Here is an 18417-nt window from a genome sequence, read left to right on the forward strand (position 1 = left end):
AATACTCTTGCCTAATTGTAAACCTGAAATGGGTGTAAGGTGTGAGTCTTCCAATGTTGTTCTTCTTGTTCAAGATTGTTCTGACAATTCTAGATTGTTTGCATTTTCATGTAAATTTTACAAACAGCTTCTCAATTTCTTTGAAAATTGCTCCTGGGTTTTGGATTGAACTGTATTAAATATAGATTCTATAATATACAGAGCCTAAAAATATACAGACTCTATAAACTCCACAGTTTGTGGAGAATAGATATCTTAACAATCATGAGTCTTTCAATCCATAAACATAGTACACCCTTTCATTTTCTTGGATCTTTCATCTCAGCAATATTTTATAGTTTTCATAACAGATACCTTGTACATCTTCCAAAGAAATTATACACTGGTATTTGATTTTTTAATGCTATTGTAAATGACATTTTTAGCAAACTTCATTTTTCAAATTTCCATCACTAATATATAGAATTACAATCGATTTTTGTGGATGGAATTTGTATTCCATGATCTTACTAATTTCACTTAATATTTTCAGTAGTTTTTTTTCTATATTTCAAAGAGTGATCTACATACAATTATGCCCTCTGTCAAAATCAGTAGTTTCACTTCTTTCTTTCCAATCTTTATGCCTTCTATTCTCATTTCTTCACTCATTGCAAAGCAATTGTCCCAAACCAAAATAGACATCTCTACCTTGTTACTAACCTTAGGAAGAAGCAAAATGTTTCACTATTAATTAATTATGAAGTTACCTGTAGGTTTCTTAGAGGTGTTCTTTATCAGATCAAGAAAGATCATTCCTTTCTACTCTCCATTTTTTCTTAGCTTTATTCATCTAGAAAGGGTGTTGAATTTTGTTAGATGCATTTTTGGCATGTATCGAGATAATGACATGATTTTTATTCCTATTTATTATATAATGAATTATTTTGATTGGGCAGAAAGAATAAAAATTACTATCTCATTAAACTGTTTTCCTGTCAGCCAAGGGTTTCACTCTTCGTTTTTGTTTGAAAACAGTTCTACCATGCTACAAAAATTTAGAAACACATATTCTCCTTTGGCCTCTTTTTCTTTTAAGCAATTTAAAACCTTGATTCAACAACTCATTACTTCCCAGTAGCGAAACCTCTGTCCCTCAAGGGAAGCTGCAAGTCTGGGGCAGACCTGAGGACAGGAGACCCTGGGCCCCTCCTCTCCTTAGGCTCACCTCGGGAGCTCAGGTGACTCCGGGGGACTCTCCTTGGCTGACGTCCTTCCTTTCTCCAGCCCTCCCCCAGCCGTTCCCCTAAATGCAGGCGTCGCACCTCCGGGGCGCCGGTGTTCTCCCCCGCGGCGCCCGACGGCCTGAAGGGTGCGTGCGAGCTGCACGGGCGCACCACCTCCGGGCACTGCAGGTTGCCCGGCCGCCGCCGGGGAGTTCCCGGGGACCGCGGCGGGCCGCTGGGGCAGAAGGTCCCCACGGCGTGGGGGTGCCGCCGTCAGGAGGAAGGAGCGAGCCCCGGGATTTTCCAGCTGCTCCCGGTCGTCCCCGGGGGAACTCGCAGGCGGGCACCTGGGTGGAGGAGCCGGTGCCCCCGCACGCTGCCCGACCCGAGGGCGCCCAGGCCGGAACCCCTCAAGACAGGGAGCACCCCGCGATCGGGAGGGAGCACCCCGGACCGCGACACTCCCCGACCGGGAGCAGCGCCCCACCTGCAGCCTTCTTCGCCAACCAGGTTTCACAGCCAAGGGGCTGCCAGACGCTTTTGCTTTCCTCTTACTTTCTGTTCCTTTTTTCTTTTTGTAACCCTCTCTGGTGGCTTTATCTCGTTAATCGCACTCCTCCCATCCCCCGCGACGCCTCTTTCCTTTCAGGTTTCACAGCAATCGGGGATCGCTGCTTCTCACCTGCTTTCTCAACTCGGCCCCCGCCCCAGACTCGGGGACGCCCCTCGCCAGGTAAGGACGGGCGCTGGGGCCACCGCGCCTGCTCTGCTCAGCACCGTCCCTGCCCCTCGGGGCAAGAGGAAGCCCAGCCTTGGAGGCAGAGATTCTGAAAACATGATCAATTGTGTGTGTGTGGGGGGGGGGGTGTGGGTGTGTGTGTGTGTTAGACAGAGGCAGAGAGAATGAATACTGGCCAGACAGTATGTCACCTTTCCCTGACAATATAGTTTTAGAGGTTATTACATTCTCAGTTCCCTTCTGGAGACGGGAGAACAGCTAGAATAAGTGACAACAATAGTTGTCATTTATCGAGTGCTTACTGTGTGTCTGGCACTGTGTAGAAAACTTTTAGAGGTATCATTTTCACTTAATCCTCCTAGTGGCCCAATGAAGTAGGAACTGTTTTTATATTATGCTTGGTGAAAGAAGGTGGGGTGGGCAAGCAGAGAGTTCTGTCACTTATCCAAGAGCATCTAGCTATTAAGTAATAGATCCCAGATTCGCATCTAACTTTTCCTGATTTCAAAACCTTTGTCTTTAACCCATGTGCCTCTAGAAGTTAAACATGTCCAGCAGGTTGCATTACGGTTATCAGACAAATTAATGACTGGGCAATCCCAGTCAGATATGGAGACCCAAGATTATTGTATTAATTTCTCCAAATTCCCTAGCTCCATTCTTGAGATCTCCACAAACATCCATTCTGTGCCTAGCCCAGTGCTGGGATCTGGGGTACACCTCTCAGGTAGGGGGCCTTGGATGGGCTGGGAGGGATAAATTTGGGGAATCGGCTTTGTGCAGATTGCAGGGACAGCCTGCATTTAAAAAAATCTCTGGTGTGAGCCGGGTGCAGTAGCACACCTTTGCAGTCCCAACTACTTGGGAGGCTGAGGCAGGAAAAGATTGCTTGAGTCCAGGAGCTAGAGACTTGCCTGGGCAACATAACAAAGTGAAACTCTTGTCTTTAAAAAAACAAACCAAAACAAAAATCAAACCAAACTGGTATTAGGATTTTCTGTCCCAAGGTAGACAGAGTGGTCAGCTTGGATCTGACCTTCACCTAGGTCACACAATTTTTGGAAGAAAACTTTTTTTTTTTCATTTAGATAAAACTTCATGCCATTGGATAAATTTGTGATTATTCTCTTTGGATGTGTGTATATATATATATATATATATATATATATATATATATGGACAAATATTAAATATATATATATTTAAGATATATTGAATCTACTTTTATAAATATACAAATAAGCCCCCTAGATTGGTGGGCCTCTACCCTGGCTGTATGGTGGAATCATTTGGGGAGCTTTGAGGGTTCAGAATGCCCAGGCTGTACTCCAGATGGCTGGGTGGAGACCAGACATCATTATTTGTGTCCAAGCCGTAAGTGAAAGCTAATGTCCTAGGCTTCACGTTAGTTGCTAAAACATGCTTTTCAAGATGTCAGGATTTAAAAAGCATTGAAGTAGATTATGAAGATTTGCCAATGGATCAGATGGTCACCTATACTCTAAACTGTATATATTTTATGGGTTTAATTCATTCATCAGTAAGCAAATAATAAACATGCAAGTAGATATAAAGTGAAAATATATCAGTTAGTGATAAGTGCTATGAATAGAAAAATAAAACAAGGTGGGAGAGTAGGGAGAGAGTGGTGTGTGTATGTTTGCACTTGGGCAAGCAGGCTGTGCTAGACTTTCCAGTGTTCAGGAAGGACCTGCGTAGTATTATAACCTGACATCAACAAACTATGAGGAAATACAAGACTATTTAATTAATGATGGAAAAATAATTAGTAGCTATTTGAGAAAAGTAAGTTCAGTTAGGCCCTCTCTTCATGCCAAACAAGGCAATTAATTGTTTGTGAATGAAAAAAGTTAGATGTAAAAGAAAATGAATAATAACTATGCCATACAAAATGAAGAAAATAGATATAAGAATCTATTTGACCATTGAGAGGAAAGTAATATTCTGCACTTAAAAGTAATGGAAAAATCACAAAGCGAAATAAAGATCAATATGACTGTATCAATATCAAACCTTCCATATGTTAACAAATCAAAAGAGAGATTAAAAGTAAACTAAAGAACAAGTTGGTCAAAACACTAAATATCTGTGAACTGGACAAAAGACATAAAGAGATGGTTCATAAAAACGGAAATAAAATGGTTAAAAACACACTATTACTATTCACCTCATTTATAACCCAAAGAAATGCAGATTCAAAAAACAAGTAAATACCACTTTTCCAGTTTGACTACTTAATTAGATTTGAAAATGGAGGTGCTCAATGCTTGCTCAAGACAGTAGATGAATACTGTCTTGTGCTATTGAGGGAGAGAGTATGAGTTATTGCAACATTTCTGGAATGCAGTTTGGCCGTGTGCATTTATCATTTAAGTACAATTGAAATGTATTCTTTGACTCAGTCACTACACTGCCATATAGTAGCATGAAGAAAATAATAAGAAATGTAGACAAATAATAATAGCTAATCTTTAAGTGGTATGTATGATTCACCAGACACTTTGCAATATTAACTCATATAACCTTTGCATCAACCCTGGGAAATACCGTGTTTATCCAAAAATAAGACAGGGTCTTGTATTTATTTTTCCTCAAGAAGACACCCTAGGGCTTATTTTCAGGGGATGTGTTATTTTCCCCTCAAAGCCTCAGCTTGCAGCACGCACAGGATGGCCAGGACCTGACAGGGGGAGCCGACCTTGTTGGTGGGGCTGCCCACACCTTTCTGGTCACCTCTGGAATAGTAGCTGTCATGATGGGGCAGATGAGAAGGGCTGCTCGTCTTCTTTACCGCTCTGCGACAAAATGCATGGGTTGTGCAGATATGCTGCATAGCCACGCCCATCACTAGGTCTTAATTTTCTATTTTTGGGGTGGGACTTATATTGTGCAAATGCTTAGAAATCCTGCTAGGGCTTATTTTATTGGTAGGTCTTATTTTCGGGGAAACACGGTAGTATTGCTATCCCGTTCTATGAATAAAGAAATTGTGGCACAGAGAGGGTAAGTGATTTGCCCAAGGTTATTCAGCTGGTAAACGGGAGAAAGGAGATTCAAATTCAGCTAGGCTAACATCAGAGCTCATGCTCCAAAAATCTGACTTATACTGCTTTACACGTGAAGATAGCTTTGGGTTATTTCGTAACATAAAACATCTTATAAATGATAATATATCCATATAAAACAATATTAGGTGGCAATTAAAATGATGTTAACAACAAGAGTTTTGTAATACAGGAAAAGTTTATCATATAATATTCTTTGGAAGTGCAGGATATGAAATTATTTGAACATCACCTTAATTATTGAGACTATACAGAAAAAGACCAAGAAAACATGCACATTGAGATTATTTTCTTCTCTCCATCTTCATTTTGTAAATGTCCTACAGTGAGTGTAAATTGCTTTGGAAATAAGAAAAAATTTAAAATAGAAATAAAAGAAGAAAGAAACTTTAATGTTATGAGAAAGCAAAATAAATGATATCAACAACAAACATAACACTAAAAAAACCCCTAAAATTCCTACATGCAAGAAATTGAATATTTATATCCTCCTATGTCTATTTTATTAATACTTGCTAAGATATCTAAGACATTTCTCAGAATAGCTCTTTTTGTGGAAATGAATTCATTATATAATAAAATCTTAATCTCTTAAATTCACACATAAAAACTTAACAAGTATGCTAAAGATTTTATATGCACAAATCCACACACAGAGCTGTGTGAATATCACCTATTTTTTGTATACTGGGATCCTAACATGTTTCATGTTGAAGCTCAGAGTTAACTTATCAGAATGCTAAATCATCTGTAATAAATTTATCTCTTGGCAGAACTTGAAAATTTAAAAAATAAAAGAAGTGTTGCTTTTTACCAGGCTATGTCAACCTTAACCAGAGGAGTGACACAAAGGAAGTAGCACTTTTCATTCTACCCAAAATAAAAGAATAGACAGAGCTAATAATAAAATGTAGTGTGTGTGGGACAGCAGGGAGGTTTCAAACCATAGAACTGTTCTAATTTGATTATGAACAGTTGGTACTTTCCATACACACTTATCCCTTTTGTCTTTATATTATTGATTATTATCTCTTGGAAATTCCACCAAATATTTGGTGATGTTATTCATAAGGTTGGATGTCAATGGTCTGGCAACTTAGCCTTTCAACTTTATCTTGCATTTGGGTATTAACGGTCCTGTTATTAGGATGGGAAGTGAGGGGCAGTAGTTGAGAGGGGAATTATTATGGGCTGCAAGAAAGTCTGCTTAAACACCAGATGATTTCATCACTGAGTAATGCTGGAGACATCATCTCTGTTGCTTTCTCATCATCTCTGTTTTGGAAATGTGCACACAGGCTCTGACACCTTTATGTAACTTGCCCAAGGCCGCACAGCTTGTCAGGGCTCAACCTGGAATGCCAGCCACGTTTGTGTGTGTGTTCCTGAAACCAGACTCTTCATCATACTGAGTTCCCTCCTCCCAGTAAACAAGGAACAATGGGTTTATTTATGAAATATTCAGACTCAGTTAAAGATCTCCACTGTGGAGAAGCCTTCTTCCATTCTGCTCTCTGAAGTTGTAGTAGAAAGGTAAAGGTTATGTTGTAACAGGATCAAAGTTAAGGCAGATCTTAGTTACATGGGTCATAGTCTATGTAAAGGAGTCTGGAGTGTATGAAACTGCTACTTTGTCTCTACTGTTCCCTAAAATAAACACATTTGGCTTGTGAGTGCAGGCACACTCACACATACACAGGTCTTCTCTTCCGTGACAAATGGTAGGGAGTGATTACCATGTGCCAAGTATCGTGCTGGAGTTTAGTGATACAGGGATGAGCAAAATATAATAGACTTAGTTCCTAGGCATATAAAACTTATGGGTTTTTTTTGTTTTTTTGTTTTTTTTTTAAGCCAAAGTCTCACTTTGTTGCCCAGGCTAGAGTGCCGTGGCATCAGCCTAGCTCACAGCAACATCAAACTCCTGGGCTCAAGTGATCCTCCTGCCTCAGTCTCCCAAGTAGCTGGGGCTACAGGCATATGCCACCATGCCCGGCTAATTTTTTCTATATGTTTTTAGTTGGCCAATTGATTTCTTTCTATTTATAGTAGAGACGAGGTCTCACTCTTACTCAGGCTGGTTTTGAACTCCTGACCTTGAGCGATCCTCTTGCCTCTGCCTCCCAGAGTGATAGGATTACAGGCGTGAGCCACAGTGCCCGGCCTAAAACTTATGTTCTGAAGAAAGAAGATGGAGTTTTAAAAATTCAACCCACAAATGGGAATCTAATTACAAATCATGATGAGATGTTGGTGTGAAAAAACACACTCACACAGACACACACACATTCCTACATGTGCAGACTGCTGTCCTATGTTGGCATGTCACAAACTGTTTATTCACAGAATGATAGATTTTCTAGAAATACTGTTGTCCTCAACTTGGGCCTTGGAGACAGGATTTAGCAGACCAGGCCTCAAATTCATCAAGCTCTGTTGTATTAGAAAAATGAGTCATTAGGGACTTCTTCTGGGAGCCAAAACTCATTGCTGTGAAATTTTATTAATTTTATATGTCTGAAGGTTCTGAGAATTGGTGGCTATATTGTGGAATATGAAGATCTTCTTGGTTGTCTTTTTTTTTTTTTTTTTTTTTTTTTTAAGTTTGTGTGCCAGAAGATTTTTTTTAAACCTTCTTCATAAGACAGGTATGCTTGTGTTTGAAAGCTTTGGTTGAATCTGTCTTATTCTATTTCCAGAGAAGCCATTTGAATGAAGCAGTATCCTAAACATGCATCATGAACAATTATCCTTGGCACTTTGGGCACTTATATTCATAAGAACCTCCGGTAAGTGATTATAAAAATTCACAAACATACCTCATTAATAATCTGGGAGGGATATTAAAGTTTTGCTTTTTTTATGTGGCATTAGCTACTGAAGGTGCTGAATTGATTGAAATGAGTGATTTTAAATTTTATTTTAGAAAGTTGCCAACCATTTGGCATTCCTGGCATAGTGAGTGAAAGATTCACAGGACAGAGAACATGTAAAGGAGACACATGTAGTATTGTTGAAATAGAAAAGATCCAGCCCTCTGAGTCTACTGGGAGAGAGCAGGATGTAAAACTTGCATCTTGAAATAATTTAGATTTGCCTGAGATGGAAATTTGCTTCGTGTTATCTGAAACCAAGGAGGTAACAGCCATTTTTATCATTGATTTTTAGAAAGTTTTACACACACTGTCTCCTTCCAGAAAGGAAACCAAAATTCATCTCATTAGGTAGGTAATAATAAGGAAAATGAATGGAAAATAGCTCAGGGAAATTAAAAAAAAAAAACAAAACAGTAGAGTTACAAGGAATATACAAAAAAGGAGATCAATTAGGCCAGGGAGCTCCAGTAGGCTTCTCAGCAGATATCAAATGCCAATTTAATTTATTAGTAGTCATTGCTTTGAGGTTTGGTTTTCTGTTTTTTGAGTTTTTTTTTTTTTTTTTAAGAGTCTGAGGCCCCATTCTTTGGAGAAGAGTTCCACGATTCCAAGGCTTTCCTTAGGTGTCAGAGGAGAAAGAGGGAGCAAAAATAATACTTTGCCTTGATCTATTATCTAGGAGAGGGAAACACATGAGTCCATGTCCCCTACTTTGAGAATTACTGCCAAAGAGATAGCAAATTAAGATTTGATACTTTCAAATAATACAGGTCTAAATCTTGGGGTGTATTTACTTAAGTGGATCCATTTATTGTTGAGATCCATGCAATGCAATACTTCACAGTTGTTAAAGGCACAAGGTAAATCTTCTTTTCTTTACATGGAATGATCTTTCAGAAAGTACTAAGTGGAAAAGCAAGATGCTGGAAAAGGTGTGTAATGGGTCCCGTGTTTTATGGATATACACTGATAACTTTGCTCTCAGTTACAATGAAAACGTGTTTCAGGCACAGAAACAGTTATACAGCCTGTAGTGTAAGGTTACTAAACTCTCGGATGTCTGTTCTGTCCTTTTAGGAACTTGGAGAGCACCTCTCATGAACAGTTCCCTCTAAGCAAATATGATAATGTTCTATATGTACGATTGATTTAACCTAGTTAAAGCTAGGGTGACAACATGGTGTCATTGTCCAAACTCAAGACAATTCCAAACATATTCCATCTAGTGTATAGGTTCTTGGCCCTGTGGGGTTCTCAAACCCTGTTTGTGGAAGCATGGGAGTGCCTATTCTGGCACTTTGAACTCCACACACTTTGAACTCTACTCATTTCTCCAATCATAAACGATTTCTAGCATTATATTAACCAACAAGGTCTCTAATGTTATTAGATATGAGATTAGATATACTAGCTGCCTGGGGAGAGTGAACTTTCACTGCCAACCACCCAGCCTGGAGAGTATGTAGTTCACATTAGTTTTCTTCATATGGTAACAATCTTCAAAGAAGAGTGAGTGCATATATCCATCAAAATACAGTCCTGTGTTTATAGAAGCTTTTGTAAGATTAGCCGAAACCTGGAAACCTGGAAATAACCCAAATGTCCAATACGCATTTGTCCAATAACCCAAATCCCCAATATTTATTCATTTAGAGAATGCATAAATTGTCAAGTAGTAACACAATTGGATACTACAGAATGATGAGAAAAGAACACACCACTGATACAGGCAGCAACATGGACGCCTATCACAGCATAAAAATGTACAAAGTAATCCAGAAACAAAAGAGCATGTATTGTATGATTTGTGTACTTTATTATATTATCTCTAAAACAGGAAAATAAACTAAATGTTAGTGACTTATCATAGTTATGAATGTCAACTAAAACTGACACCAACATATACACATGTGTCATACTTTCCATGTTGAAGTACTGAAATATGAAACAGAGATTGCATAACAACCACCAAACATAAGGCTGATGCTCATTAACTCTGGTGCTGTAAGGTAGATTTGACATCCATGTTTTCAAAGAATGCCTCTACCATTCGAGCCACTTCCTCTTTATGTTGTGGTTAACAGCATTGACTTAAAACCAGACTGTTGCTTTGAGAAATAAACCCTAGCTATAGAAAGGGCATTTTATCCAGGTCCCCAGGGAAGTATTTCATTCAATGTAAAGATTCTCATTTTTAAAATGCAGTGAAAGTGCACCCTGGAGCCACTGGAGGACAGGATATGAGAAAGTCCCATTAATGCTGACTTTGAACTACCAGAAGTACAAAAGGAGGAAGAAGAACACCTGCCTTGTGTAGATGACAGGAGCAGGTACATTTCCAAAGCGAGAGAATCTGGCTTCATTGAGAAAGAGAGCCAGCTCAGGGAGGGAAAGTGACAGACACCAAAATTTGGACTGATATTATATTAGGCAATTCTTGATTATCCACATGGAAACCTAGAGCAATTCCCCACACCCTACGTTACACAGGCACACCTTCCACCGTCCCCACACCTGCAGGGGAGTGGTGCGGTAGACTGGTTGAGCACAAGGGAGGTGAGGAGTCCGATGGTGCAGATGGAGAATGCCAGAATGCCAAGGTCTCTAGGTTTGTTTTGTTTTCCAAGGAGACCAGGGACATTTTTGGGTTAAGTGTGGCAACACTGTGACTTCTGCGGCTTTTCTTATGAAGAAATTGTAATGTGTAATTTTTTTTTTTTTTAAAGATGACACTACACTTATCTGTCTCCTAGCGATGGTAGGTTAAGTTCTGATACTTTCCCTGTGTGGAAGGAGCTGTAGGAAGTTGTGTTTTCACCTATGTTCTGAAAGCACCTCATGCCTGCTTGTGTTGAAAACATCGACCTTAAAGTAAGGGAACCCACAGGAAAGGGACTGAGATTCCTCAGACCTTTCTTACTAACCATGCTTATTCACCTAATGCGTTAGGAGAGAAAAAAATTATCTTTGTCATTTTGGTTTTTGTTTTCTTTTTTTTCTTCTTTTATTTGCTTATCTCTTGAAGAAACTTGTACTTCACGTACCCACATAAATGCAGTCGAAGGGGAACCTTTCTATCTGAAATATTGCTCTTCACCTGGGCCTGAGAACGAAGCCACCACCATCAGATGGTACAGAAGCAACAGAGCACATGAACGTGTTGAACTGAACCCAGGCAGTTCACCCAGAATTACTTTGGAGGATTATGTTTTGGAGTTTTGGCCAGTTGAGTTAGATGACGGGGGATCTTACTTTTTGCAAATGGGGTGAGTACACTTTTTCTTCGCAATTAGAATACAATTTCATAGCACTTTTGGCCTTTATTCAGCAGCTCAAATATGCAGTTATCTGAAAGGTCAGATAATCCATGAATTTTTTTCTCTCTTACACTTCCTACAGCATACTTCATTATTGAAAAAAAAAAAAAAAAAGAAAATCAATCTTCCCATGTTTATTTTCTTAATAATCTCACTGAAAAGATATTATCTTAATAGGATTTCTTTTTAAGGAATACTTGTCAATGATAAGCAAAGATTAAAAAGAAAGTAAGTTTTAAAATTCAGCTTCTCCTGTTGTGTAGACCCTCTGGTCAAATGAAATCAATGGCTTGGACTTTATAATAATATAGACATGTCGTGGGGTAGGGGGCAGCGTCAGTTTCCTGGGTGGCATCACCAGGCTGGGGAGGAGGGATGGGATTGATGTCAACCCATCCTAGTCTGGTTTGCAAGGGTTCCCTGGGAGTTAGGTGGCAGTTTCAGTGGTGGAGGTATGTATGTGCTTGGCAGCCAATCACAAGCCCACAGCCAGGGGTGGTGAGAGAGGGAACACGAGAAGGCCTTTGCAGTCTACTCATGACATAGCCCTGGATTCTGCCAGGGTATTCATAATCAAGAGGCATAACTTCTATGAAATGAAAGCAACCACTGACAGCCTCAACCACTCTTATCGAACTTGCTTCTCTTTATATGCATCTACCTACACACATATTTTTACAGAGATTTGAGGCTAACTTGTAGGAAATAGCTCAGGGCCAGCTGCATGGTGACAGTGTGCTGTCAGTTCCTCTAGACTGAGTGCTGATCATTATCACCCATGCCGTTGACAGCAGAGTGAGATATCACGGTGAAACCTTGGTATCGCTGCTGTGGTTTTTGCTCAAAATGAGGTCATCTTTGTTTGTTTTTATACATAGGAGCTCCCAGGTGTCAGAAAGAAATTAAAGAACTCTTTCTTTTAAAAAAAGTGATAATTTTATGTGATTTTTTTTTTTGAGGGAGAATTGGGTCACAACTGGGTCTTTTCATGGCAAGCTAAAGAAGAATGAATACTTGCAAGTGGAGTAGAAGAAAAGCAAAACAAACACCACTCCCTCCTAGTCCTGATTGAATGGAGGCATGGTTTAAAGGAATGAAGTCTTCTGGGCAGGGCAGAGACCACCAGTCTTCTGTGACCATCACTTGGAGATGTTAGAGACAGAGGGCATTGGCCATCTTTCTGATATGGAGAGTGGAAAATTCAGCCTGGGTTAGGGAGCAAAAGCGGAATCGACAGATAGTGGTAAGGTGTCAGACAGACACGGAGAGACAGGGCAGCAGATAGAAGAGGGCAAGAAAATGATGTGGCTCAGTGTGGCCCTGGTGATGAACCTTAAAGGATGTTGGAGACTGATGAGTGTGAGAGCAAAGTGATGGTGGGAGAAGCAGCTTTGACAATGGTTTTGACAGTTAACAGGATTCTGCACGACAGCAGGTTGGTTTGGACACCCAGGAGCATAGAAGATGCAGACATCTTCAAATGTGGGGTGATTAGTAAGCATAATCCTGTTCTTAGCGGACGGATGTGTGTGTGATGTGTGTGTGTGTGTGTGTGTGTGTGTGTGTGTGTGTGTGCACCCACTCAGGCGAGAAAGCCTTTGTAGTTTGGTGTGAAATCTGTCAAAGACCAGAGTCTATGCCTGGAATTAATTCTACCCTTAAAGCTGCAATCCTTTAATTTTATAGGAATTCATTGCTAATAATCAAATGCTTCTGGGAACTGATAATTTGTCGCATTAAATTTCAAGAAAGACGTCAACTAATAAGGAAGGGGATATAGGAGAGAGAGTTTTCCATGCTGGGGTTGAAAAAACGAAGGTAGAGAGAAAAACACATGCAGAAATCTAATAATCAGATCCAAGGCTGACCAGCAGCAAGTTTGGCTGGGTGAGGGGCCTCAGAAGAGAGAGAGCCAGGGGCTTTTAAAACCCCTTCTGTGCATGGCCAGAAGGGAGTGGCTCCTTTAACCGGGATGGGATGGGCCAGGCCTGTAGCAGGAAAGTGGTGGGCACAGCTTGGGGTCAGTTGGCCTCAGCTTCACAGCAGCCCCCGTGGTGGCAGGCGTAGGGCTGCTTGTGCTGCTTGTCTCGCATTCCCAGCACAGTGTCCCATCACAGGGAGGTCGATCAGTCTGGCAGTATTTGTTGAGTGTTAAGAATAGAGGACTTCAGAGGTAGAATAAAATATGATCTGGGAAGACGTGAATATTCGGGCCCTCTAGTCCTTGAAAGCAACAGGTCAACAAGATCTGGAAATATCTGTCCACCTCAGTGAGGCTGAAGTTGGGGAAACTTTACAAACACACCTGCGAAAAGATGCTGCCAATGGGATCTTGAACCCTTTTCAAGGGCCAAGTAGCTCTATTATGTTCCGTGGCCACGGACTCACTGCCTTTACCTGTGGTGACAGCTTTATACCCTCTCCAGCCCTGGCCAATCTTATATAAATTCATGCCCACGGTGAAAGGGCCAGATTCACGTGGATTGTGAAAGTCTAGTATTGTGCAAAGCACTCCTGGCTTTGGGGGCAAACAGATGTGCATTTGCACCCTGGCATCATCCTGTAACAGCTGCGTGATCTTGGGCATGTTGTTTAACCTCTCTGAGATTTGGTATTTTCATCCGAACCTAAAGAAAATAGTCATCTCTCTTACACATACGTGGTGCAACACCTGGAGCTCAGTAAGTGCTAGTCTTGCCTTTTTCCCATCCTACTGTAGACTTGAAGGGGAACCGGAAGAGTCTAAGGTGGGCACAGATTTGTCAGGCACACAGGGAACTTAACAAGACACGTCTGCTGCATTTGGTGTGTGGATCTATATATCATAAGTGCAGTGTAAGAGAACATCAGAGCGCAAACGTTTTGTCTTTAAAAATTTTTCGGCCGTGCGCGGTGGCTCACGCCTGTAATCCTAGCTCTCTGGGAGGCCGAGGCGGGCGGATTGCTCGAGGTCGGGAGTTCGAAACCAGCCTGAGCAAGAATGAGACCCTGTCTCTACTATAAATAGAAAGAAACTAATTGGCCAACTAATATAGAGAAAAAATTAGCCGGGCATGGTGGCTCATGCCTGTAGTCCCAGCTACTTGGGAGGCTGAGGCAGGAGGATCGCTTGAGCCCAGGAGTTTGAGGTTGCTGTGAGCGAGGCTGACGCCACGGCACTCACTCTAGCCTAGGCAACAAAGCGAGACTCTCTGTCTCAAAAAAAAAAAAAAAAAATTTCTTCTAAAAATACTGTTAATTTTTTCCTATTAATTTTGTCCAAATTAATTTCTGATTCAGAAGGAGCAACTATAAAATTTATTCAAACTCACTTTTTTTTAGTAAAGCATTGAAAGTGCTAATACGGTTTTGCTTAGGGCAAAAACTCCAGGCTTCCGTTTATGCAACAGTAAGAGAAGGGCATTGGAATATCCTGCCCTGAGCGATATAAAACCTAATACATATACACACATGCAGAAAAAAAATAATAGGAGTTTGTTTATAGGTCTCATGAAACCAAGGCCACCCTCCCATCCTGGGATAAGACCCACTGAACTTGTTTAATCACCATAGACGATTGAAGTTTTAAGCGTTTACTGTTCTGACATCCATAATACATGGTCTGCGGTAGGGTGTGTGTGTGTGTGTGTGTGTCTCTGTGTGTGTGTGTGTGTGTGTGTGTGTGTGTAGACTGCTCAGGTTTATATCTTTTACCCTCTGCCCACTCCACTTCTTGACAGTTGTTAAATTTCTTGCTACTCCAAACCAAGTAGAGGCAGAACAGGGTTTGGACATCAATGAATCACTCTGTTTATACAAAAATAAGGAGAAAACATATCTCATTGGTTACTAAAGGGAAGATGGATGATATTTACAAAATCTCCAGCGTAATTACAAAATACCCTCATTATCTTTATTCCATAGAAATTATACTCAGGAATGGAAATTAAACATCATCAGAAGAAATAAACACAGCTGTTTCACTGAAAAACAAGTAACTAGTAGAATTGTGGAAGTTAACAAGTTTTTGGAGATAACCTGTGAAAATAGTTACTATCAAAGACTGAACAGCAGCATATCATTGTATAAGGTAATGCCTTTAAAATATTTTAACGTAAGACTTGGTTGAAAAGATAAAATTCCAAAATGAGGGACTCAAGGCTATGGACCATTTTGGTCTCGAAACAAAGACTCCATCTGACCCCACACAGCTCAGTCGGCCTATCTGAGCTGGTGTCCTCTGGCTTGTTGCAAAGCTTTGATGTGTGATGTAGTGCCACCGTAGCTGCCCTGGATTTGTGTCCCATATGTGGTATGGCTTCCCCTCCCTGTCCTTCCCTCCTTTTCCTTCCCTTTCAATACATTAATTTGGGGGAATGCTAGTTTAAAGATTTTCATTTAAAACTCTATTATATATATTTTTTTCTGAATATATTACTTCATTTTATAAAATTGGAAGATGGAAAAACAAAGAATGAAGAAATCAAAAATCACTCATAATCCCACCAGCCAGAGATGTTGTTTTTCTTTCCTGCGCAAACATCTACTTTTAAAAAGCAGTATATTTTATTAATTGTGTCTTTCACTTATCCAATAAAGATTACATTGTGATTATTCCCCAGATCTTTAAATATTCTTCCAAACAAGGGATTCCATTTTGCATGTGCCTGGTTTCATATAACTAATCCCCTTGTTTTTGGACATTTGTGAATCTCCTATTTTGCAATATTATTTAAATGATAAAATGAATGTCATTTCTATAAATCTTTGAGTGTTTATATGATTTTTCCTCAAACTAAATCCCTAAAAATAGAATTACTAGATCAAAGGCTATGAGCATATTTATATGGCTTTTGATCCACGTTATCAAACTAGCTTCTCCAGGGAGCTGTACCAGATAAAACCCCACACCTGGTAAAAAAAATAAATATGTGAATAAATAAATAAATAAAAATCCTCTTTGCTCACACCTTCACCCTTCACCACACTCAGAAATAATACTTTAAGAATGTTGAAAAATCAGACATGGAAATTTTCTGAAACTCTTAGTGTTTCTCTTTTTTTTTTCATTTCTTTTCTTGATAGTAAATTGAACTTTTGTATATATTTATTGTATGTTACTATTACTGCATTTGTAGGTTGTTTGTTTATTTTCTCCATTTTCTTCAGTTATCTTTTACTTGTTGAGTTGTAAGAGCTCTTTTAGACAATGCTCTGGGGATTGTATATATACTTGTGTGTGTGTGCATGTACAGTGTATGTGTGTGCATAAAAATATCCACACTCACACCCATGCACATACATGGCACAAATTGTATAAGTTCTATAGAAGAACAAATCTGAGTAGTGTGACTCTGTCAGGGAAAATTTGGGGAGCTGTGAGACAGTTGTCTGAACAGAAGAACTTGGGAAAATTGAGGCAACTGATGATGATTTCTTAGAAACTGTTGTTTGTACCTTTTGCTCGAACACTGTTTACTTGTGATTTTTTCAAAGAGAGCTCTTGTCTGAAATGTTTTCTAAACATCTGAGTCAGTCCTGAGTTGACTAGGCTCTATTTCCTGTCAAATGTACAAATGTTGTACAGTACTTGTAAATTTGTGAGGTTTAGGGTACTGGGTTTTAAGAAATTCCAGCATGCAGATATTTAAATTTAGAAAATAGGTGTACCGATGATGTTTTTAGCTCAACAGCTGACCACAAGGCTAAGTATGCCAAGCCTGTAGGCCGGTCATGACCTACCTGAGAGGAGGGGAGCAAGGATGCTAAATCAGTAAACAACTGATTGGAAATGAAAATAAAGAGTCTCTGATCTTGGAAAAAAATCAGTTTGTGTTTATAAAAATTTGACTTGTATATGAAAACAGTTTACTGATGGGAGGTACACATGCGAGGGCCTTGCAGGCCCATTCTGGGCCCTGGGTCTAGCCCCAGTGGCTACCAGCTTTGGGAAGAAGAGGTTCTCCCTGTTTGGTGTTTGTAGGAGGAGAGTCAAATGGTCAGCAACTGCCAATCAGCCCCCATTTTTCCCATCTGGTCCCTGGTTTGCTTCAGGACCTACCTACGAGTTACTGATGGGCTGGATTGAAGATGGTGGCTTTATTTATTATTGTTGTTGTTATTAATTTCTGTGACATACATGGAAATCTGTGTGTGAGGGAGAGATGTTAGAGTGTGCTTGTGGATTTGAATATTCTTTCTGCATTCCCGATCAGCCCACCCGCTTCCGGTGGAGGACGTCATGCCAGGCTGGCCGTCTGCTAGGTACTCAGTTCTTTGAACAATTCTGCTCCTACCTACTACCCACCCCTGGGGAGCACAAGATTGGACTCACAGTGTTACAAAACAAGAGCTGCGACCCAGGCAGGGATTTTTGTTGTAGTGTATCTGCGTGTGCGTGTGTGTGTGTAAGTGTGCATGCATGTGTGTGTAAAAGAGAGGTTAAAGGAAAATGATGAAAGTAGCCCCACAGCCCCCCGTGCCCTCTTTCCCTGAATGTATTAATGACAACAGTAGTGACAGGAATGGGGCTGCATCTCATTGATTCAGTGGAAACTGTGCCAAATCACAGGGACATTTACTCAAGAAATGCTAGTTTCCATTCTGTTTCCCTTTTTCTCTAAAGATCTTTAACTTAAAAAAATTTGAATGCTTGTCATATGAATATGGCTTCTACTTAAAGTATTTCAACCCACTGTCTTAAAAACAGAACTGTACAAAGATACTGGAGAGCAATGAAAACCCATCTATAAAGAAGAATGCCGTGTTTGAAGATCAGGGCTTTTATTCCTGTGTGTTTTCCGTTCCTCATAATGGGAAGCTATTTAACGTCACCAAAACCTTCAATATAACAGTAGTTAAAGGTAAGAGAAATCTTAGAATTGGGAAGAAACAAATGTGTCTTAGAAAATCAGAATTTTTTCTTTCCTCTAAAGCTGCATAGGAATTGAGATGCCGCTTAGTAGAGGTCGTGACTACACCACTAGTTCAAATACAAGGGTCAAAATCTTCATTTTGGCATCCATCCACCTGGCTGAAAAAAAAAAATTTTTTTTTTTTGGCAGCAAATGAAAGTTTATATGAATAAACGTCACATGAATTGGCTTTTTCTCTTATTTGGAGTTTCAGTAAATTGTGGAATCTTTTGTTGTTAAACTTTCATTTGCACTCAACAAATATTTAACGAGGATGTCTGCATTCAATAAACTGTACTTA

The 18417-nt window shown here is 40.0% G+C and overlaps 1 protein-coding gene across 3 annotated transcripts in view; it reads left to right on the plus strand.

Moving 5' to 3' along the window:
- Window positions 1–1337: 1337 nt before the first annotated feature.
- Window positions 1338–18417, plus strand: part of IL18R1 (interleukin 18 receptor 1) — a 39100-nt gene continuing 22020 nt past the window's right edge. The window contains exons 1-6 of one of the 3 annotated variants that reach the window (XM_012740532.3): window positions 1338–1715; window positions 1855–1938; window positions 7730–7819; window positions 10932–11172; window positions 15127–15292; window positions 17912–18065. In XM_012740532.3, coding sequence (XP_012595986.2) covers window positions 7762–7819; window positions 10932–11172; window positions 15127–15292; window positions 17912–18065 — 619 coding nt within the window. In that variant the 5' untranslated portion in view covers window positions 1338–1715; window positions 1855–1938; window positions 7730–7761. Of the gene's footprint in view, window positions 1939–7729; window positions 7820–8198; window positions 8255–10931; window positions 11173–15126; window positions 15293–17911; window positions 18066–18417 lie in introns of those variants that run through there. The other 2 variants (XM_012740533.3, XM_076001065.1) reach the window with 2 other exon arrangements.

Source organism: Microcebus murinus, chromosome 3 (assembly GCF_040939455.1).
Source record: "Microcebus murinus isolate Inina chromosome 3, M.murinus_Inina_mat1.0, whole genome shotgun sequence".
Lineage (NCBI taxonomy): Eukaryota > Metazoa > Chordata > Mammalia > Primates > Cheirogaleidae > Microcebus > Microcebus murinus.